Raw genomic sequence first — 23987 nt, 5'->3', positions numbered from 1 at the left:
TACATCAGATCTGATGTAAGGGGTGTTCTGGGAAACTTGATTTAAGGGTGCATGCTGTGGACTATTGTGTAAAGAGGGTCTCTGCTCACCAAAGCCTGCCCCCTCCCCTTTAACAAAGTCCACAGAGCACCCCTTTTTATACACTGGGAGTCAGGAGAGACTAGAGAGGGTAAGCTTACCAGGATGGAGGCTGAGGCACAGGTAGGCTTTCTGATGCTTTTTTGGGTTCAAACTTCCTGTCCAGTGCCCACACATGCCCGGGGAGTGTGGGCAGGGCAGACTCAAAAGGAGGAGGAGCAGATGAACGCTATCTCTCCTCATGTCTGTGCAAAGAGAGAAGGGGATGTCAGTGCTGGTGTGCGCTGAGGCTGAGCTATGTGTGAGATGAGACATAGCTCAGCTCTGCAACCATCTACCTCGGAGCTGACACAGGCACGGCTGCACAGTGGGAGGTGAGCAGCAGCTGTGACCTGTGTTAACAGAGCTCCAGCAGGCATATTCCTGCTCTGCAAAGACAGCATTTGTTAGTGGCGGCCGGTGGCTGTGCATACTGTCACCGGCCCGGGGGGAGATTTCCACCCTGCCCCCCCTGCCAGCCCTCCCCTGGTATGAGGAATAGTGCCCCACCATTGGTGTCAGTGGAAAGAATGTTTCTTCATCAATGGTGTTAGTGGGAGGAACGGTTTCTTTTATCAGTGGTCAGACCAGTGTCCCAGGGAGATCCGTATTATACAAGTACTGTCAAAGAATTTATTTTCGCAAAAATGCCTCTTGCAGGCACTTTGTTTCTTTGAAACAAAAAGTAATCTTAAAACATTTTGACTGTTATCATTAGGATATGTACATGTCTATGAAAACCATGACATTTTGAAAAACATTTTTTAGATATTAAAATATCCTTTGTTGTAGAAATGTATGCCAATTCAAGGGTTAAGACTGCTTATAAACTCAGGAAGCTCCCTCAGGATATCTTATTCCAGAATAAACTCTTGAGGGACAATAGAAAATTCTTATCCTTCGTAGTTAGTATGCTATCCCACTGCCAAAGTGTTTATCAGTCATTTTCATACATTTGATTACATCCTTCCTGTTATGCATTAGTCAAATATTTTAATTCAGTACAGTGACCATGTAAATGTGTTAGACTGCAAGTCACATAAACACATTATGGTCAAAGAACTTCGTGGTAAATCCTTATTTAATTAAAGAGAAGCTGTCAGCATGGAACTCCTTGGTAAAATTTACAGATCTGGAACAATGAACATTCCTCTTTATATCATCTTCAGCCCGGGAGGGAGACTGCAATACTAAATCAGGACAAATTTTAAGAGTGATAAACTATTGCAGGTTTCAGCGTTTCACAGTCAAATCAAGAGCAGCATGGGAGCAACCTTTTGTTGACTGTCTGATTTGCGCACTTTGGGCATTAAAGCCGAACTCCGGATAAAAAGACGTTTTCCAATGCCCCCAACAATCCAGCAGTGTACTTCCTGACATCCTCACATCCAGAGTAGGTCTATGGGTGTAATGACTTCAGAAATTGTCCACCGCACAAGACCGCCAGATCGCAGGGGGGCAGGAGCCACAGGGACCTATTTTGTGTGGGAAGGATTGAAGGATTAGGCAAGTATATATCTGTTCTCTGATCACCTGGACAAAAATGAACAGTTGACCTGTGCAGTGCGGGCATAGCACCACTGCATGGTAAAAAAAGATGTGCCTGGCGAAAATTGATGGGGCAAACTGGCAGAAATTGGTGGGGCAAACTGGCAGAAATTGATAGGGCAGAAATTGATGGTTACAGTAGCTGCGTTTGATGGCACAGTGGTGGCAATTGATGGTTACAGTGGCTGCGTTTGATGGCACAGTGGCTGCATTTAATGGGCACAGTGGCGGCAATTGATGGGCACAGTGGCTGCAATTGATTTTTTTTTTTCAGTTTGTTTGCGTCCCCCCAAAAATTCTGAGCACCAGCCGCCACTGCCCATGAGTTGTCAGTCCACCCCTGGTATCCCCGTACTCAGGAGAAGCAGCAGCAGAATGGATTTTGGGGTGAAATTCCACATATGCCCATGGCATGTTTGAGCAATATATCATTTAGTGACAATTTTGTGCAACAAAAAAAAGTTTGTAATTTTCCTGAAATTTGTGGCAAAATCTAAAATATTCCATGGACTCAACATGGGTCATTTTTGGGGGGGGGGGGGGGGGGTTGTTAAACTGTCCTGGCATTTTATGGACAACATTAGAAGCTTATGTCACACATCACCCACTCTTCTAACCACTTGAAGACAAAGCCCTTTCTAACACTTTAAACTTTAAATTTTAATGCACGAAAACACACTATATTGCCCAAATATTTGATGATATAAAAAAGATTATCTTATGCCAAGTACATGGATACCAAACACGACATGCTTTAAAATTGCGCACAAACATGCAGCAGCAACAAACTACATATATTTTGAAAAGCATTTCAAATCCTTTGCAGGTTACCACTTTAGATTTATAGAGGAGGTCTATTGCTAAAATTACTGCCCTCGATCTGACTATTACGGTGATATCTCACATGCATGGTGCAATTGCTGTTTACATATGACACCAGACTAAATCTTGCGTTCGTCTTTGTGCGTGAGCACGGGGGACAGGGGTCCTTTTTTTAATTATTTTAAACAATTTTTTTTAAACTGTTCCTTAAATTTTTATTTTTTTTTATCATTTTTATTGTTATCTCAGGGAATGTAAATATCCCCTAAGATAGCAATAGGTAGTGACAGGTACTATTTTTTTTTAAAAAAGGGGGTCTATTAGACCCTAGATCTCTCCTCAAAGCATCTGACCACACCAAGATTGGTGCGATAAAATGCTTTCCTAATGGCACTGTTTATATCCAAAGACACCTAAGTCATGAAATGCTCGTAGCTTTCGGTTTCTTAGAGATGATTGGTGGCATTCTAGTCTCCGATCAGCTCTATGGTCAGCTGGCGGAACCACCGGCTGCATTCTCAGGTTCCCTGCTGGGACAGGAGAGCCCAAGAAAACCATGGAAGAAGGTGGTTCCCTCCCACTGCTTGTAAAAGCAGTCTAGAGGCTAATTAGCCGCTAAAATTGCTTTTACATGAAAGCCAACTGCTGGCTGAAAAGAATGATAGTGTATAAGGTGGGATATCCGCGCTAAACCCCAAAGGTAGTATATATAACAACTGAAATATATATAACGTGAAAATAACAAAAAGGTGCTGCAACTATAAACCTAAATGATTGGCTCAGGCTCTTCCAATAGGGAGTTTACAGACAACCTCCAATAGGGAGTTTCCAAACAAGCAGTCCTGAGTGTCTGTGTGAAGAGAGAAAGGGGGGGGGGGGGAAAAAGCCCATGCTGCTGCAGCAGACAGCTGTCCCCTAATAGATTAGATCAGTCTGGACAAGTACCTGCTATTAGGGTTGCCACCTCATCCCTTTAAAACCGAACACATAGTAATTACACAGGTTCTGTGGCTGATTAAGGTGGTAATCAAACTCACTTGGTGCCTTACCTGCATTAAATTAGCCATAGAACCTGTGTAATTCATATGTGTTCAGGTTTAAAGGGATGAGGTGGCAACCCTACCTGCTATAGATCTATAAAGCTAGATGTTACTCTCTGAAGTATGATAACATTTGGGAAGATTGGGTGGGAAGTATTGACACCTGCATCAACTTTTGACACAAGTTTTGAGCTTCTAGAAAAGTGTGCTACCTCTGTTTAACCTGATCATTATATGGCATAATAAAGGCCAACATTCCATGACAAACCTGGTACATGGGAATAATAATTAGATTTAATTCTACAGGATGACACTTCTTCATTTTCAGTAGTAGTTGTAGGTTAGTTAGTTTATGGTGTATGAGTTCAACAATTCAACGCAGATACCTGTACACTGATGCGATTCTGCATTTAAGTCACTTAAGTCATTATTACACTGCTTGTATTGATGTACATGATTCTTTGAATAAAATATTTACAAAAAAAATTAACTGATCTATAACCTTCTTGCATTTGGTTCTGATTTCAGGCACCGCTGCAGCATGTGGACTTCTATACCTGTTTGCTCGATATCAATATTTTAAGGGGTACAGTGCTTCTTCACAGGCCAGGTAAATAAGACTTGAAGCTGTATAGCATACTTTAGATTATATTCCTTTTAGTATAGCACTGAGTAAAAAGTATAGTACCTCAATCCTGGATAAGCAGCGAATGTAGACGGTCGCACTTGTTTTCCTCTCCACCGAAAATCCGGGCTTCCATCCTGCTAAACACGTATCCACAGGCCACTGCCGAACGGTACGAGTCCCACCGTGCCATTGGCCTGGTATGGATTTTTTGGGGGAACCCCACACCATTTTTTTTATTTGGCGCTGGGTTCTCCTTAATATCCATACCAGACCTGAAGGGCCTGGTAATGGAATTTGGGGGGACCCCACGCATAATTTTTTTTGGTTCAGGGTTCCCCTTAATATTCATACCAGACCCAAAGGGCCTGGTAATGGACTGGGGGGAACTCATGCCATTTTTTTTCAATGACTTTTATCTGTATTGCCGAGACTCGACAATTCATTATAGCTGCGAGTAGTTTTAATTGACTTTTTTTCCTTTAGAAATGTCATTTTGTGCAGGGACTGTTATAAACACGATAAACATGCGCTACTTTACAGGCATACTATAGACACCCCCAGGTACGAAATTTAAAGGAATATTTCACTTTTATTGTTTCACTTTAAGCATTATTAAAATCACTGTTCCCGAAAAAGCGTCAGTTTTTAAAACTTTTTTTGCATTGATACATGTCTCCTGGGACAGGACCCAGGTCCCCAGACACTTTTTATGACAATAACTTGCATATTAGCCTTTAAAATTAGCACTTTTGATTTTTCATGTTCGCATCCTATAGACTTTAACGGTGTTTGTGTTCGAACACATTTTTTGCCTGTTCGCATGTTCTGTTGCGATCCGAACCGGGGGGTGTTCGGCTCATCCCTAGTAAGCAGTAAAACCGATGATGTAGGTTGCTGCGTAGTCACGCCTCGATGTGCTTCGTCATTGCTTTCGTCAGAGGGCGTGGCCACACAGCGCAGCTCACAACCTTAAATACACAGCAAGACACCGGGGAATTAACCCACTGGCCCCTGCTGGACTCAACAACGGCGCTTGGCTCCTATTGTTCGAGCCTCACAATAGAAAATTTGCTGCCATTTTTCGAATGCATAATAACATACCATGACTCATAACTTTTTAAATCGGGCAACGTAACTACCATCACTTGCCTTAAGCAAGTGTATTCAAAATACTGCTGCCACTGTGAGTGATCTTATCGGATCGGTATAAACAAACCGCGATCGCTCAATGTATGGTGCACAAACCAAGTCCAGATGAACTGGCCGTGACACAGCTGGGATTAGGATTAAATTATATTGGTAACTATAAAGTATATTCCACTATATCTCATGGTAACACCATAAAGGAAATACTTAAAAGTTTACTTGTTCCCAAAAATTGCATCTTACTTATATTTCGTATCGGTACCATGCTTATCCATACCATGTTAATTATGCATATTAGAATTGTAGACCTTTGATTTGTTATAATTTAATATGTTTTTACTCTGACCCATCAATACCTCAACCCCTAGCGTCCTTGAACGTGGACTTTGTCTGGATCACCACCTATGTTCCTGGTAATGTTGGTATGCAGTTTGCTGTGTTCTCTCTGTACTATTGCTGTCGTCTACTATATTGATGTAGCCTGCCATGAGGCGAATGTGATCCTGCTATTGATGGTGATGCTCCCTTACGGCGGTTATCTTAAAAATCCTATCTTGGAATATTAGAGGTCTAGGTACCCCAGTAAAGCGAATGGCGGTTCTTAGACACCCTAAGTCAATGGGTGCCGGTATTGTGTGCTTGCAGGAGACCCATTTCTCTCCTGACCCAGCTCCTAGCTTAAGTCCCTGATTGTATGATACTCAATTCCACTCTACCTATTCTGCATATTCTAGGGGGGTGAGCATCCTGATACATCAGGATGTCCGGTTCCACTGCCCTAGCAAAATGATAGACCCGGGAAAGATATGTATTTCTGTTGTGTTAAATCCACGGATTGTCCTGTATAATAGCTGGTATATATATATATATATACAGCCGCCGTTTTCGTCCGAGGTTATGGCGCAATACACGGAGGTCCCGCTTTTGGCTGTGGGAGATTATAATAATTACATAAACCATTTTAGAGACAAATTACCTGTCCCCACCCGCGTTACTTTAGGTGGGGGGGCACACGCCTTTTGCCAGTGTACTTGGGGAGCTCGGACTGACAGATGTGTGGCGCTGTAGGCATCCTGAAACTAAGAAGTACTCATGCTACTCGGCCTCACATAAGGGACTATCCAGGATACATATGGGATTAGGCAATGATGCAATGCTGCAGCTTGTTACAGTTTTAGATTATGCTGATAGACATGTTTGACCATTCCTCGTTCTGGTTGTCCATTTCACTAGCTGACTTGGTTAAGAGTCCAGGATGGAAGCTTAACCCTTTCTGGCTTTCCCTGTTTCCGGAGGTGGACCCGGAATATGCTGAAATTTTTTATGCAGGACAATGTTAACACTGCCAAGCTCAGTGTTGTATGGGATGCCGCAAAGGTCTTTATGAGAGGCAATTTATAAAATGAATAACCTGTATCAAAACAGACACTAAGGCATGGGAAACAGCAGTGCGTGGGAAGGTTACTGAAGCGGAGGACAGATATATTGCCAACCCCACAGATGATACAAAAAGAGCCTGGTTAGGGGTACAGTCCATGTCTAGGCAACTGGCGTTACAACTGTCTGAGAATACAATTTTTTTCCTACAACAGTCACATTTTGAAGAAGGGGAGGCGACTGGGCATATGCTAGTGGTTATGGCGCAGCGGTCCTCATCCTTTATCTCGGCCATTTGTGATGCTCAGGGTACTCCACGGTCCCAGACCTGCATATTTTTAGGGCCTTTTACGCTGATCTATACACCTTCAAGGTCAATCCCACTGAATTGGAAATAGATGGGTTTCTAGAAAATTTTGAACTTCCTGGCCTATTGGCTGGGGACGCTGGTGCAAACTACCTTTATCAGTAGTCGAGAGAGTCAATCTCATCAAAATGGTATGGGCATCGCAACTATTATACATATTTAATAACTCCCAAGTTTGGATCCCACGGTGATGGTTTGATAGAAATGATTCCCAATTTAGGGAATTGATATGGCGCAAGAAGATGGCTAGGATTAGATTATCGACACTGCAATACATCAAAGACGAGGGGGGACTGGTGGTGCCCCATTATAGAGCTTATTACCTTACGTCCCAGATACAACAGCTGGGGGGCTGGGGAATAATCGACCTAGCAGACCCTATACCCAGACTACTAGCTATACCAGATTAGAGCATTTCCGCTCTTACATGGTTAGAAGCGGTATACCTGTATTTAGATCCTGGGGCCCCCACCCTGTGAAATTACTAAACACATTGTGGTCCTCTGTTAAGAAGATGCTGGGGATATGGGGCTTCTTGACTCGCCCACCTCTGTGGCGTAATAGGCACTATAGAGAAATATTGGAATGGAAAGAGGCAGGAATAAGATATATATCACAGCTATATAACGGCCCTATTTTCAAATCATTCATGGAGATTCCACTTATCAATTTTTACAAATATCTACAGTTGCGTCATGCCGTACAAACACAGGCAAAAATGACTACGTTACAGCTGACTGATCATGTGCTAAAACAAGGCATTCTCATGGAAAATTATAAAAAGGGTATGATATCCAGGTGTTATAATATCCTCCTTAGTCAATTGCAGGACCCCTCTAGGTTACCCTCTAGACATGGTTGGGAATTTCTTGTGAAAAAAAAAAGACATGGTTGGGAAAATTATGTGGGAACCATTGATGGGGAGACGTGGGATCTTTGCTTTTCTGCCACCCCTCTGGTGTCTGTATCTACGTCTCAGAGGTTGTCCTATCTATATCTACTGCATAGAGCATACAGGACCCCCATTCAACTACACAAATGGGGGATACGGGACTCCCCCCTCTGCCCGAAATGTGAATGTGACTACGGTGATCTCCTTCACATGCTTTGGAAATGTCCCAAACTCTTCAGATACTGGAGGGAGGCGATAGATACAATATCCAAGGTTTATATGATACCAATCCCATGTGACCCAGTTGTGTGCCTGCTGGGGGCGCTCAATGAGGAGACCCTGATTCCTTCAGCTTGTTACCACAATCCTGCGGCTGCTGTATGTTTTATTATTTTATCTCTGGAGTTAATCCCCCTTTTAATGCATGCCAATATTCTGTTGGCTTTGCTTACAACAGCTTGGCATTGCATGCCATTGCTGAGCCTGTCATCTACTAAGACCCCCAGTTCCTTTTCCATCCTAGATTTCCCCAGAGGTTCTCCCCCCCAGTGAGTAGATATTATTTGGGTGGCAAAAACACAAATGCAAATTTTATATTTTTCTACATTAAACCTCATTTGCCATTAATTTGTTCAGATCTTCTTCCAAGGTTTCCACATCCTGAGGAGGAATTATTGCCCTACTTAGCTTAGTATCGACCGCAAATACAGAGATTGAGCTGTTTATCCCATCCTAAATTAAATAGGAATGGTCCCAGGACAGAACACTGGGGGGACCCCACTTTCCACTAAACGTTTATGGGAAACTATATCAAATGCCTTTGCAAAACCCAGATACACTACGTCTATGGGCCTTTCTTTAACTAGATGGCAGCTCACCTCCTCATAGAAGGTTAATAGATTGGTTTGGCAAGAACAATTCTTCATGAATCCATGCTGATTACTGCTACCATTTTTATTACTAACATTTTGTATATAATCCCATATCATCCCCTCCAAGAGCTTACAAACTATTGATGTTAAGCTAACTGGTCTGGTCTGTATTTCCCAGGGATATATCTTGGTCCTTTTTTAAATATTGGTACTACATTGGCTCTTCTCCAATCAGTTGGTACCATTCCAGTCAGTGAACTGTTCGTAAAAATAAGGAACAATGGTCTGGCAATTACTTGACTGAGTTCCTTAACCACTTAAGACCCGGACCATTATGCAGGTTAAGGACCTTGCCCCTTTTTACGATTTGGCACTGCGCCGCTTTAACTGACAATTGCACGGTCGTGCAACGTGGCTCCCAAACAAAATTGGCATCCATTTTTTCCCACAAGTAGAGCTTTCTTTTGGTGGTATTTGATTACCTCTGCGGTTTTTATTTTTTGCGCTATAAACAAAAATAGAGCGCCAAAAAAACGTTTTTTTCCACAGTTTAGGCCGAAACTTATTCTTCTACCTATGTTTGGTTAAAAAAAAATCGCAATAAGCGTTTATCGATTGGTTTGCGCAAAATTTATAGAGTTTACAAAATAGGGGATAGTTTTATGGCATTTTTATTAATATTTTTTTTTTTTACTAGTAATGGTGGCGATCAGCGTTTTTTTTCGTGACTGCGACATTATGGCGGACACATCGGACACTTTTGTCACATTTTTGTGACCATTGTTATTTTCACAGCTATAAAAATGTTTACACACACCTCTCCCCGTTCTTCAGCTCCTGTGACCGATCGCGGGACCCCACGGCTGGGCTCTTAAAGGCAATGTTCAGGTACGTGCCTGTGCCCATCCGTACCCTTCTGCCAACGTATATTGACGTGAAGGGGTCCTTAAATGGTTAACCACTTGCCGCCCGCCCTATTACAAAAATACGGGGGCAAAGTGGTTTCAATATCCTGACTGGACGTCATATGACATCCTCAGGATATTGAGCCGATGCGCGCCCCCGGGGGCGTGCATCGCGGGGATCATTGTTGCAGGGTGTCAGTCTGACACCCCGCAATACCGATCTAGGCAAAGAGTCTCTGACGGGGACTCTTTACCACGTGATCAGCCGTGTCCAATCACGGCTGATCACGATGTAAACAGAAAAAGCCGGTAATTGGCTTTTCCTCACTCGCGTCTGTCAGACGCGAGTAGAGGAGAGCCGATCAGCTGCTCCTCTGACAGGGGGAGTTTGTGCTGATCGATTATCAGCGCAGTCCCCCCGAGGATGCCCACCCTAGACCACCAGGGATGACAATCGCCTATCAGTGCCCATTCATGCCGCCTATCAGTGCCCATTCATGCCGCCTCTCAGTGCCCATCCATAGTGCCCATCATCAGTGCCTATCAATGCCACCTCATCAGTGTCACCTCATCGTGCCCATCAGTGCCACCTTATCAGTGTCCGTCAGTGCAGTACCATCAGTGCCCATCAGTGAAGGAGAAAACGTACTTATTTACAATGTTTTGTAACTGAAACAAAAAAAACATTTTTTTCTAAATTTTCAGTAATTTTTTTTTTAACAAAATAAAAATCCCAGAGGTGATCAAATACCACCAAAAGAAAGCTCTATTTGTGGGAACAAAATTATAAAATTTTGGTTTGGGTACAATGTAGCATGACCGCACAATTGTCATTCAAAGTGCAACAGCGCTGAAAGCTGAAAATTGGTCTAGGCAGGAAGGTGTATACAGTAAGTGCCCTGTATGGAAGTGGTTGAGGACCCTCGGGTGCAAGCCATCTGGTCCCGGTGACTTATTAATATGAATTTTTTCAAGTCTATTCCTAATTCTATCCTCTGTTAGCCATGACTGTGGTTCCTGTTATATGTCATGAGGATAAATCTTGCAGTTTTGGTTACTGAAGCCCCCCCCCCCCCCCCCATTTCCCTGACTTGAAGACTGAGGAGAAAAATAAATTCAATACCTTTGCCATTTTTCCCTTCCTTTGTAACCAGATTCCCCTCAACATTCTTTATGGGGTCAATATGATCTGACCTCCCTCTTTTACTACTTATATACTTAAAGAATTTCTTGGTATTTTTTTACTCTACTCTGCTATGTGCGTTTCATGTTCTATCTAAAGCCCCATACACACTATCAGTTTTCCTGCAGGTTTTTGTCTTCAGGTTAACCAAAACCATGTTGTGCAAGGGCCTGCCTGATTGCATCCGAATTGAAACTCTTAAGGTTTGACCTCATATTAGATGGTTTTGGTAAACCCTATAGACAAAAACCTGCAGAAAGACTGATAGCGTGTATTGGGGCTTTAGCCACCCTGATTTCACCCTTTAATTTCTTATTGCATACTTTGTAAAGTTTGAATGCTGATGATGACCCCTCAGTGTTGTATTTTTTGAAGGCCTTCTCCTTTTCTTTTATATGCATTTTTACGTTGGAGTTAAGCCACACAGGACTTTTATTAGCTCTTTTAAATGTATTTCCCATTGGGATGCACTGGCTAATACCCTTATTTAATATGCTCTTAAAGCATACCCCTTATTCCTCCATGTTTTTTTTCCTAAGATTTTATCCCATTTAGTATCTTCTAGCAAGGATCGTAGTTTAGCTAAGTTGGCTTTTAAAATGCAGTGTCTTTGTATTCCCCTTATGTTTCCTACTTGTGTGATTTATACTGAAACTAACTGACCTGTGATCACCGTTTCCTAAATTGCCCCATATTTTCTCATTTGGTCTGTATTGTTAATAATCAGTAGGTCTAGTAACGCATTGTTTCTTGTTGTTGCATTTACCATTGGACCCACAAAAATTGTCCTGCATAACATTTAGGAAATGGCGAGCTTTAGATGAATGCGCGGTTCCTTTCGCCCAGTCTATGTCTGGATAATTAAAATCCCCCATTATAATGACACTTCCCATCCTTGCTGCTAATCCAAACTGTGATAGGCGGTCCACCTCCCCCTCCTCCCTCTGGTTAGGAGGCTTATATCATACTCCCAGTATTACTTTTCCCTTAGTTTCCTCCCTTTCTAGCTCTACCCATAAGGATTCCACTTCCTCCCTTGCTCTATTAGTGATGTCGTCCCTCGCATTCACTTGTACATAATTTTTGATGTACCCTTGAATGGTTGTCAGCCAATCATGAGAGCTATTGAAAGAAGTCTCTGAAATCCCCACAAAATCGAAAACCTCCCCGTACAACAGTAGCTCTAGTTCTCCCATCTTGTCCACCAGAATCCTGGCATTGGTGAACATGCCCTGTAGTTTAGTCCGCACACATACTATTTCCTAATTGGATGTTCTGAGTTTGCTAATAGGACTTGTTACTATCCTTACCTTGGGTTTTGGTGCTTTAGACAACCTACCACTAATGCCCCCAATAAAACCCTCTGGAATTTGTTCTGCACTGACTATCTCTACCTCTTGACCCTCCCCCCACCACCTAGTTTAAAAGCCTAGTTTATTTCCCTGGCAGCTAGGGGGATCACTCTGTAGGTGTGATGACGTCACACTTACAGCCACACCCCCCTACAGTTGCAAACACACATGAGGTCACACATAACCCCATAAGCGCACCCTTGTGGTTAACTCCCAAACTGCAATTGTCATTTTCACAGTAAAATGCATTTTTTGCTGTGAAAATGACAATGGTCCCAAAGTGTCCCTGTACATTTTTTTTACAATGTTGGCAACTATGTGTACATGCACATTTCCCAGCATTTTATCCCTTTAAACATGTTGCAAGTACAAAAGAAAACTGCTGATGTGCCAGAAATGTGCAAGTGTTGTTAGCCCTGCCTATTTTATTTTTGATAGATTACCAAGAACAGCGCTGTCCCTATCGCCTCCTTCCTCCCCATTTCCTTAACCTCTCCTTGTGCACAGAGCAGGGAGAAATCAGCTCACAAGATTTCTGGCAAAATACAATGTTTTTTGCAATTATCGAACAGAATAACAAAACAGAAACCTATTAACAGTGGGCCAGATTCAAGAAGCTATTGCGCCCGCGCAACCATAGGTTGCGCGGCGCAATAGCTGTTTTGCTCCCGCGTAGCGAATGCCCCTGATTCAGGAACATCGCTACGCGAACTGCAGCCTAGGATATGACAGGCATAAGCCTCCTTATGCCTTCATATCTCAGGCTGCATTCTTGCGTTGTCCGCTAGGGGGCGCGGCCATTGTGATCGGCGTATAGTATGCAAATTGCATACTACCACCGATTCACAAAAGTTGCGCGGGCCCTGCGCACGCAAGGTACGGAGTTTTCGTACAGCGACTTTAGCGCAAGGTTGCTCCTGCTATAGCAGGGGCAGCCAATGCTAAAGTATAGCCGCCCTTCCCGCTCGTGAAATTTAAATTTCACGTCGTTTACGTAAGTGATTCGTGAATGGCGCTGGACGCCATTCACGTTCACTTAGAAGCAAATGACGTCCTTGCGACGTCATTTGCCGCAATGCACGTCGGGAAAGTTTCCCGACAGAGCATGCGCTGTTCGCTCGGCGCGGGAGCGCGCCTAATTTAAATGATTCCCGCCCCCGGCGGGATCATTTACATTAGGCGCCCTTACGCCGGGCTATTTAGCATAGCGCCCGCGCAATTTACGGAGCTACTGCTCCGTGAATCGCGGGCATATCAAAATATTTGCGTGGGCGCAGAGCAAAACTAGTTGCCCTTTGCCCACGCAAATATTGCGCGGATCTACCTGAATCTGGCCCAGTATATTTAGCAGACCAAAAGGGAGCAAATAATAAATGTCTATTCTTAGGTTTTATATACACTTTTACATTTGGGTATACTTCTGCTTTAAAACTATTTTAAAACTGTTTGTTGTCAACTAGTACTTTATATTTAGTACTACTTAAATCCATCAAATAAAGTTGTAGTTTGATTTTAAAATAACTAAATGATGGGTTATCTAAATATGTAGCACTTTTTTAAGCGATGGGTCAGACATTTCCTATAACAGCCTGCCTATTCAGAATGTTCAATAACAGAAGAACAAGTTGACATTTGTGACACTTAGGAACAATGTATCCAATTGTTCCATGTCACTAAAAGCGTTTTGTCTATATTCAAAACTTCCTCTGTCTGGGTATGAGTAGCTCAGAAAGAAATTCCATCAATCCGTACAAGTTAGCATGTTTTTCAGTCATCAGCTAGAGATCTTTACTCCTGGCTGCTTCCTGCTGCTTATTTATCAACCCACGACTTAGCTTTAAATGGATAGATAGCTCCTTCCTGGACACATAGTGCAACAATGTGACATAGCAGACACACACCGGACAGCATCCATACCTGATATTATACATTGCAACACTGTTTGAGGCTGACAACTTGTTATATTAACCCTCTAAGGTAGGTTGCTATGATGTACAGTGCTTTATAAAAGTATTCATACACCCTTAAAATGTTCCACATTTTGTCATATTACAACCAAAAACATAAATCAATTTTATTGGAAATGTATGTGATAGACCAACACAAAGTGGCAATTGTGAAGTGGAAGAACAAATTATAAATGGTTTTCAATTTATTTTTTACAAATAAATATCTCAAAAGTGTGGCGTGTATTTCTATGTAGCCCCCTTTACTCTGATACCCCTACCCAAAATCTAGTGGAACCAATTGCCTTCAGAAGTCACCCAATTAGTAAATAGTGTCCAGCAGTGTGTAATTTAATCTTAGTATCAATACAGCCATTCTGTGAAGACCTCAGAGGTTTGTTAGAGAACCTTAGTGAACAAACAGCATCATGAAGGCCAAGGAACACACGAGACAGGTCAGGGATAAAGTTGTGCAAAAGTTTAAAGCAGGGTTAGGTTATAAAAAATATCCCAAGCTTTGAATATCTCACGGAGCACTGTTCAATCCATCATCTGAAAATGGAAAGAGTATGGTACAACTGCAAAAATATGACCATCCACCTAAACTGACGGGTCGGGCAAGGAGAGCATTCATCAGAGAAGCAGCCAAGAGACCTATGGTAACTCTGGAGGAGCTATTAGAGATCAACAGCTCAGGTGGGAGAATCTGTCCACTCCACAAATCTGTCCTTTATGGAAGAGTGGCAAGAAAAAAAGCCATTGTTGAAAGAAAGTCATAAGAAGTCCCATTTGCAGTTTGCGAGAAGCCATGTGGGGGACACAGCAAACATGTGGAAGAAGGTGCTTTGGTCAGATGAGACTAAAGTTGAATACAAATGCACGCCACAGTTTTCACATATTTATTTGTAAATATAATTGAAAATCTTTTCTCATTTTCCTTCCACTTCATAACTATGTGCCATTTGTTGGTCTATCACATAAAATCCCAATAAAATACATTTACATCTTTGGTTGTAACATGACAAAATGTGGAAAATGTCAAGGGGTACTGTATATAGGTTAGTTGTCATGGATATGCAGTAATGGTTGTCTGTCAGCTTACCTCTCCTCCATGTGTTCAGCTTTAGAGGCCAGCCACTTTACCTGGCTGCTTAAGTAATCTCTCCTCAAAGCATGGCTCCACCCCAGCCCCTATCAGGAAACTCTATATTAACCTGTGCACTGCAAGCCAGCCCTGCTGATCAATATTGTGTTTTTGGCTTCCATGTGCTACTTGCTCTGTGTGCTACGTCTGATTCCAGTTACCGACCTCAGCTTGTTCTTGACTATTCTTACCGACTTTTGGCTATCTCCTGACTATCCATTGTTGTCGCAGTCTGCTGCTTCCTCTCTACTTTCCTGTAGTCTACCGTTAGCTGGGAGGCCCTTGGGGTGGCGATATGGAACCAGACTGCAGCTAAATCCATCCCCACCACTAGGGGCCTCTGGTGAACACCCGCTGGCTCTTAGATTCTCATGGGAAATCTCATGCTCTAGCTCCCAGTGTAATCCGTGTTGGTATTAGAGAGTACCTGCTCTCCTGTATTACCTAGAGCTCCATCCACAGCAGTCAGCCGAAGGGTCCACTACCTTGTGGTGCACTCCAGACCCCAACGCGGTGCATCTGTCACCAGGACTCAGGTGACCTGACATTAGTGCATTGTGGTCTCCTGCTTAACAAAAGGCTGTTAGGTAAAACATAGCAGCTTTCCTGTTTAATGGGGAGCTACATTATTTAGCTAGGAAGCCCTGTGTGTTTCACACATGCTGCTGTTTCTGGATTGTCTCCTCTGCATCTAGGCAGCTTTGAAGTTGCTGGATGAATAGGAGTGACTCATACAGATCAGCAACATGAATATGGATGCCATCCCAGCCAATTACAGGCATAGGAGCCCCGCCCTATGCACGTTGGGAGTGGTATTTATATTTGGTGGAGCACACAGGAAGTGGTCTTTTACCTGGAAAGGAGAGTCCAGCTGAGGAGGAGGCCATGTGGCCTCGGGTGGGAGGCCTGACAGCTGAAATGCTGACCAGAGTTTTCTGAAGAGAAGCAGGAGAACTGGAACCCCTAACTGGACTTTTAAGGCACTTGTGGTGAACAAATTATGTATGAAAGAAATGTGTCTTTGTATATTATTTATTGATTTATTATGAATCACCTGGAACCTAGCAAGGCTAATCCCCAAAATAGGAGTGCTGTACATGTGGTTGATTGTGTAGGGAGATAGTATTATGAATCACCTGGAACCTAGCCAGGCTAATCCCCAAAGGAGGAGTGCTGCTGGAGCCAGTAGATTTCCCTGGGCCCAGACTGTTGTTGCTTGCTAAGGTGAACTGTATTGAACTTAGGGGGATCGCTGGAGAGGAGCAGGGCCGCTTATAGAAATCACGGGGCCCCGTACAGCCTACCTGACGGGGCCCCCGTGCACAAATTTCCAAACAAAAATCCCCCTCCTAGCACAACCCCTTCTAAATTACCCCTCTGCCCCCCCCCCCCAGTCTCTCCTCCCAGCACATATCCCCCCATTCTTCCTCCTGACACATATCGCCCTCCCCAAATCACCATTACATTTGCCAACACAGCCATGAAGAGGTGTGCTGTGTTTTGTTCTCCCCTCCTGTCAGAAGAGTGCTGGTCTTTATAGTACATGAGACCGGATCGCTCTTACTGTAGATTGCATTGCACTGTACACACACACACAGCACCCCTATCTCCTCCAAAGGCTGCTCAGTGCTCACCTCCCAGCAGCAACTAATGTGGATAGGGGGCGGTGTGTGTACCAGGGGCGGATCCAGAGTCTAGTTTCGGTAGGGGCAATCCCGGAAAATAACGTGTTGCTTACAGAACTGTATTTAACATATTTAACGTATCATACAGTCTCCTAACCTTGTTTACAACAGTGACACTGTTTTAAAGTGTTACATGCATCTGATCACAATGCCGTATCATATTTATTCCTACTGAGACACACAACCACTTTATCCCAATATGACATGCTGGTGCAGGTCCCTGAACGCACCCTGCATGCATTCTGGGACCCGCACGCATGACATATTGGGATATAGCGGCTGTGTGTCTCAGTAGAAATAAATGGGATGCCGGCATTGGGATGCATGTAACACTTTAAACATCCCCAAGCCAGTAAAAGACAGCTCTGCATGCTAGACGCATGTCTGCAGCATGCCCTGTGTGAATAAAGCCTAAAGATTAATTTTTCTGTCATTCTATATAATCATTATTATCATGATAATCACACAATACAGGTGCTCAATGCACCTGTACTGTGTGATGATCATAATGATAATGATTGGTAATTGTAATATGGCACATGGAGGGGGTTAATGTACTCTCTGACCAGTGATAAATAATTAACCCCTTTGTGCTGCATTAGTGGCAATGTTTATAAACCCCTTCATGCTGTAGCATAAAAGGGGTTAATTAACACTGATGGTGCCAATGACTGTCATTAATGCAGCACACAAAGGGGTTAATTGCCACAGGTCAATAATACTTAGGTGAGTACATTAACCCCCTCCAGGCTCCATGTGCTATATTACAATTTGCATTGTAAATTATTTAACCCCCCCTCCCCCAAAGCATTAACCAGTCCATCTAAGACGGAGGTGTTAAAAACGGCATTGTTATGCAAATGAGCTACGTGATTACTCACTTGCAGACACTGAGACACTGAGCTCTGGCTACAGGTCCTGACTCTTGCCAGCATCTTTTCTTCAATCCCGCGCTCCCCAGCCTCTGAATGATGACGTCAGACCAGCCGGGACTAGGAAGCTCCTGTCGGGTGGAGATCACTCCGCCTGACAGGGAAGTGAAGCATCACTCGCACTGTTCTGCTGCTACTCTGCAGGTGTGTAGCAGCAGTCTTGGTGTCACCGCAATCCCCACCCCTATAGTGACACTACTGGGCCCCTCTAAATAAACTGATGGGGCCAAGGGAATATATCTTAGGCCACCTGGGAGCCGGGGGAAGCAGAAAAATAGTCCCTTCAGATGATGCCTCGTAACGCTGTCATTCTCTTCTCCACCGATCCTCCTGCTGTCCGGGCCCCCTGTGCGCCCGGGCCCCGTACAGGAGGGCTGGTGGTCCCCCCCTATCAGCGGCCCTGGAGAGGAGCAGTCATGTTGTCCAGCCTGCAGCTGGATACTGCAGGCTGGACAACATGACTGCTCCTCTCCAGCGATCCCCCTAAGTTCAATACAGTTCACCTTAGCATAGGGTGACCAGACATCCCCAGTTTCAGGGGACAGTCCCCTGATTGAGGACACTGTCTCCGGACCAAGTCTGTCCCTGGTTTTGTCCCCAGATTGGATTTAATAGGGGGCAGGGGCAATTTCAAAGACAATCAGTGCAGAATTAAAATAAAAAAAATTGAACTACACCCCCCCGCTCCGCCGTGCCTACTAGCATAGGGGGGTTGTATTTTTCCCATTATCTGTGCCCCTTTCTGATGATCATGTGCTGGTCGGAGGGAATATTTCTTCAGTTCCGGGTGTATGCCCATTCAGCTCCACTCGCATGTTCTTCTGCCTTGGCTCAAGTCCTGGCCAGCCACCTGCCTATCTCCTTGCCTTCCCTGGCGGAGTGATCTTCCTCCGCTCCCCATCCAGTAGTAGCCGGGGCCCGAAGAGTAAGACTTGAGAGACAGTGAGGCGGGCAGCGACGGGCAGAGAGTCGCTGATTGTTGCCATTACTAGTAAAGAAAAAATATGTCCCCGGATTTAATTAAAAAAATCTGGTCACCTTACCTTAGCAAGTAACAACAGTCTGGGCCCAGGGAAATCTACTGGCTCCAGCAGCACTCCTCCTTTGGGGATTAGCCTGGCTAGGTTCCAGGTGATTCATAATACTATCTCCCTACACAATCAACCACACCAACAATTCTGGACCAGCACCTAACTCATGTTTTTAATTACATGATCAGAATGACCTGTACATGACACAGTTTGTTTAACTAGCAATGTGTGACTCTTCATTATACCCCTGAAGAAAGAGAGACATCTCTCAGAAACGTCTGGACTATTTAGAGAACCACACTGTACAATGCAACGCTGAATTTCTGAATCTTTATGTACAAAAAAAATTTGTGTCTATTTCTGATCATGTTAAATTTTTATGGAATCTTCTCTCTTTTTTGATTTGTCTAATAAATAATATACAAAGACACATTTCTTTCATACAAAATTTGTTCACCACAAGGGCCTTAAAAGTCCATTTAGGGGTTCCAGTTCTCCTGCTTCTTGTTTGCTTATTTGGATGTGGCACTACATAAGACAGACACCGATAACCCCCTCTAAGGCCTAGTACACACGAGAGGATCGATCCGCGGAAACGGTCCGGAGGTCCGTTTCCGCGGATAAATCCTCTGGCGGATTTTGATCTCATGGTTGTACTAACCATGAGATCAAAATCCCCACGGAATTCCCTCCGCGGTGACGTGTCGCGCCGTCGCCGCGATGATGACGCGGCGACGCTGTAATATAAGGACTTCCACGCATGCGTCGAATCATTACGACGCATGCGAGGGATGGATTCGGACGGATTGATCCAGTGAGTCTGTACAGACCATCGGATCAATCCGCTGGACTGGATTCCAGCGGATCGATTTCTTAGCATGTTAAGACATTTTGATCCGCTGGAAATCCGTCGCCGGGAAAAATATCCGCTGGATCGTACATACCAGGGGATCTATCCGCTGAAACCAGTCCGCGGATAAATTCCAGCGGATAGATCCTCTCGTGTGTACGGGGCCTTAGAGTTTTCTGAAGAGCTGACTGAGGGGGAGCCATCCCTGGACATATGTCTGGAATCACTGGAGGGTGCTGCTGGAGAATTGGAAGGAGGCTACCATTCAGTCCAGAGGCCGTGTAAGTAAAGACTCTAAAGATCTTGGGGCCTGGTTCTTTGGCTACCCCCCTTTGTGCTAAGAAAGTCAGCTATTTGGTTCAGCAGGTAGAGGATAGGGATTAGTGTCTTGAAGAGCAATTGTTCATTATTCCTGTAAAGGACTTTCCCAAGAGTGTACAGTGTATCATGCATTAATTCCACAGTTCAGCTAAAGAAGTATCCCACTATATTAGCCTCCCTATCCAAGTTATACAATAAAATACCAAAAATAACCAAAACCCCTAGACTCATCATTGAAGAAATGAGCAGAAGTGTGCACTTGGCTGTGTAAGGAAATATGGGTTACACTTTCATACAATATTGCTTTTTCTGTCTCATTACTCTCAGTGTACCCTTCTCACACTGCTACATGCCCTTAAATACTAGCAAACATTTGCATTAAAACAGAAATACTTGGTTTGTCACATATGTGATATAAATAATGTTTTAGTGAAAAAAGGGTCAAAAATGAAAGTTACAAGCAAGCACTTATACCCCCCAAAAAAGTTCAGCTTAACCTCCCCCCACTTACACACACATGAATGTAAATATACTTATGAGGGTCTGTGTACAAAAAAATTACTTGCACTACGCACATTATATATCGCCACACAAGCTAAAGTCAGAATAATAATTTTAGGGTCATTTATTCATGGTTAGCGCAAAAAAAAAAAAAAAAGACCTGTAGGAGCTTTTAAACTGTTGCCTATGGAAAATTTAGGGTACCAAATTATGTTGTCTTTTTAGGGGTGCGCAGTTTTAAAGTTTGACATGTTGTGCATCTATTTACTTAGCACAACCTCATGTTTTATATTTTACCACAAACATGGGCGTCCGCTGAATTTTTTTCAGAGGGGGGCGCTTCGGCAGCGGTGATACACAGCCGCATTTAACCCTTTCTTAAACCGATAACGCAGTCATCTAGCAGTGTGAAATAGCTCTTGAGATGATTCAGCTTCACTCCATGCCCATATAAATATAGCCTAGAGAATGTACAGACCCCCCTTCAGCACAGACCCCTCCATTCAACACAGATGGACACCCCTTCAGCACAGATCCCCCATTCTGCACAGACCCCTACATTCAGCACAGATGGACCCCCCTTCAGCACAGATCCCCCCATTCCGCACAGACCCCTCCATTCAGCACAGACCCCCCTTCAGCACAGATGGACCCCCCTCCCCCATCCCATTCAGTACCTCAGATCAGCCATCAGCGCGGCACAGGCACAGCAGGTTCCCTCCCCCTGTGTACACATAAACACCGGAGGGGGAGGCGGCTTCACTCTGCTCGCTGTGCCTATGTGACATCCGGCCAAGACCGCTCAGACAACCCGCGGCCACTAGACTCTTCAACACCTCGATTTTCCAGGGGGGGTCAATTGCCCCCCCTTGCCCTATGGAGCGGATGCCCATGACCACAAATTGGATAATATATAATTTTATATGCCCTAAAATTAAATTTTATGTTTTTTTCTTTTTTATTGAATAATTGTGATTGATAAACTGTTATGCAAATATTGGGCGACATAAAACATTGGAACTACAACTAATTTATTATTTATTTAGTCCAGGGGGTCTGCTTTCAGAAAATATATAGGGGCAGATCCACGTACCTCGGTGCTTCTCTCCGCCGGGCGCAACGTATCTAAGATACACTACGCCGCCGTAACTTATTTTTTTTTTTCGAATCCTCAAAGAATTTGCGCGGTAAGTTACGGCGGCGTAGTGTATCTTTGACGGATAAGGGCGCAGAATTCAAATGGCTGTGATGGGGGCGTGTTTTATGTAAATACGTCGTGACCCGACGCAAACAACGTTTTTTTAACGGCGCATGCGCCGTCCGTGGGGGTATCCCAGTGTGCGCATGCTCGAAATTAAACCGGAACAAGCCAATGCTTCCGACGGTGACGTCATTCTATGCAAATCCCTATACGCGAACGACTTACGCAAACAACGTAAAAAATTCAAATTTCGACGCGGGAACGACGGCCATACTTAACATTGAGTACGCCACCATATAGCAGCTTTAACTATACGCCGGACAAAAGCCGAACGCAAATGACGTAAAAAAATGCGCCGGCCAGACGTATGTTCGTGGATCGCCGTAACTAGCTAATTTGCATACTCGACGCGGAATTCGACGGCAACGCCACCTAGCGGCAGGCGGAAAAAATGCACCTAAGATCCGACGGCGTACTAAGACGTACGCCTGTCGGATCGATCCCAGATGCCGTCGTATCTTGTTTTGTAGATATAAAACAAAGATACGACGCAGGAACTTTAAAATTACGCCGGCGTATCAATAGATACGCCGGCGTAATTCTTTTGTGGTTTAATCCTCAAGCCTAAAAAAATTATTTAAACGTGTGCAAAAATGGCACTGCCAGCAAAAGGGTTAATACTGGAACTGGCAGATACAATTACATAATTGACAAAAAACAATAAATAAATACAAATTTTAAAAATTAAAAAAAGTGTTTACATTTCCATGTATTTCATTAATAACTTTAAATGTGCTTAAACATATAAAAAATATATTTAGGTAAGCAATTTAGCTTTAGTGTTATTGTCAAGTTAAAGTGAAGGTTCACCCAAAAAATCTATTTTTAACATTAGATTGAGGCTAATTTTACTGAGCAGAATCGGGTGTTTTTTTAAAAATGAATGCAGTACTTACTGTTTTAGAGATCGATGTTCTCCCGTTGCTTCCGGGTATGGGCAGCGGGACTGGGCGTTCCTATTTGATTGACAGCCTTCCGACGGTCGCATACAGCGCGTCACGAGTTCCCGAAAGTAGCCGAACGTCGGTGCGCAGGCGCCGTATAGAGCCGCACCGACGTTCGGCTTCTTTCGGCAACTGGTGACGCACTGTATGCGACCGTCGGAAGGCTATCAATCAAATAGGAACGCCCAGTCCCGAAAATCATACCCGGAAGCCACGGAGAACATCGATCTCTAAAACGGTAAGTACTGCATTCATTTAAAAAAAACACCCGATTCTGCTTAGTAAAATTAGCCTCAATCTAATGTTAAAAAAAAAAATCCGGGTTAACTCCCGCTTTAACAAACAGATGCTGACACTGTTAGATTTGAGTTGGGAATCTGGGCAACAAAGATTTCTGGTCATGAAAAAGCACCCCACAGAATGTACATCCTTTATACAAGTTAGACATAATTACCCTTGTAATACATTTTAGTTTCCAGAATAGCTATCCTTGCTAGGTCTATTTATTTTAACTGAATATTTTTATATGTTTTGATTTGTTTTTCCAGATTGGCTCCAATGTATCTTAACGCTGGCATTCTCTGGTTTATGATTGGCCTTTCGGCAGTTGGCATTCTACATGTTCTCTTTACCCAGTTCCTGGACCTGAAGATCCTCTGACGTTACCCAGCTGAAGCTAATGGGGAAATTGATGCAAAAAATAATACATTAGCAGCACCAATACTATTGTAACGTAATTATGAATTAAGATGAAGTAATAAAAGTGTTGATTGGACTGTTCTTGCGGCAACCTTCAGAGAGTCATGTGTTAAAGACAGAGTTCACCCAATGCTTAAAGTGGTCATACACATAGCTGATCACAAAGTATTTTTTTCATATATTGACATTTTTAAAATGCAACCCATGTGGTTTTGTATCAAATTTTGCAATCTGCTGACATTAGCAATCAAAAATACAATCTTTAAGGCCCCTTTCACATTGAGGCGTTTTTCATGCGGTACAGCGCTAAAAATAGCGCTGCTATACCGCATGAAAAATCATGCCATGTAGTGTTCAATGTGAAAGCCCGAAGGCTTTCACACTGAAGCGGCGCGCTAGCAGGAGCGCTCCAAAAGTCCTGCTA

The 23987-nt window shown here is 43.6% G+C and overlaps 1 protein-coding gene across 4 annotated transcripts in view; it reads left to right on the top strand.

Moving 5' to 3' along the window:
- Nucleotides 1-23644, top strand: part of LOC120932527 (leukotriene C4 synthase-like) — a 129354-nt gene extending 105710 nt beyond the window's left edge. For 3 of the 4 annotated variants that reach the window (XM_040344974.1, XM_040344976.1, XM_040344977.1), the window contains exons 5-6: nucleotides 4056-4137; nucleotides 23413-23644. In XM_040344974.1, the coding sequence (XP_040200908.1) occupies nucleotides 4056-4137; nucleotides 23413-23524 (194 nt within the window). In that variant the 3' untranslated portion in view covers nucleotides 23525-23644. The remainder of the gene's footprint in view (nucleotides 1-4055; nucleotides 4138-23412) is intronic. The other variant, XM_040344978.1, reaches the window with a different exon arrangement.
- The last annotated feature ends 343 nt before the right edge of the window (nucleotides 23645-23987 follow it).

Source organism: Rana temporaria, chromosome 3, assembly GCF_905171775.1.
Source record: "Rana temporaria chromosome 3, aRanTem1.1, whole genome shotgun sequence".
Lineage (NCBI taxonomy): Eukaryota > Metazoa > Chordata > Amphibia > Anura > Ranidae > Rana > Rana temporaria.
Note: the sequence above shows the minus strand (reverse complement) of the source record. Positions and strands in the feature narration are given on the sequence as shown.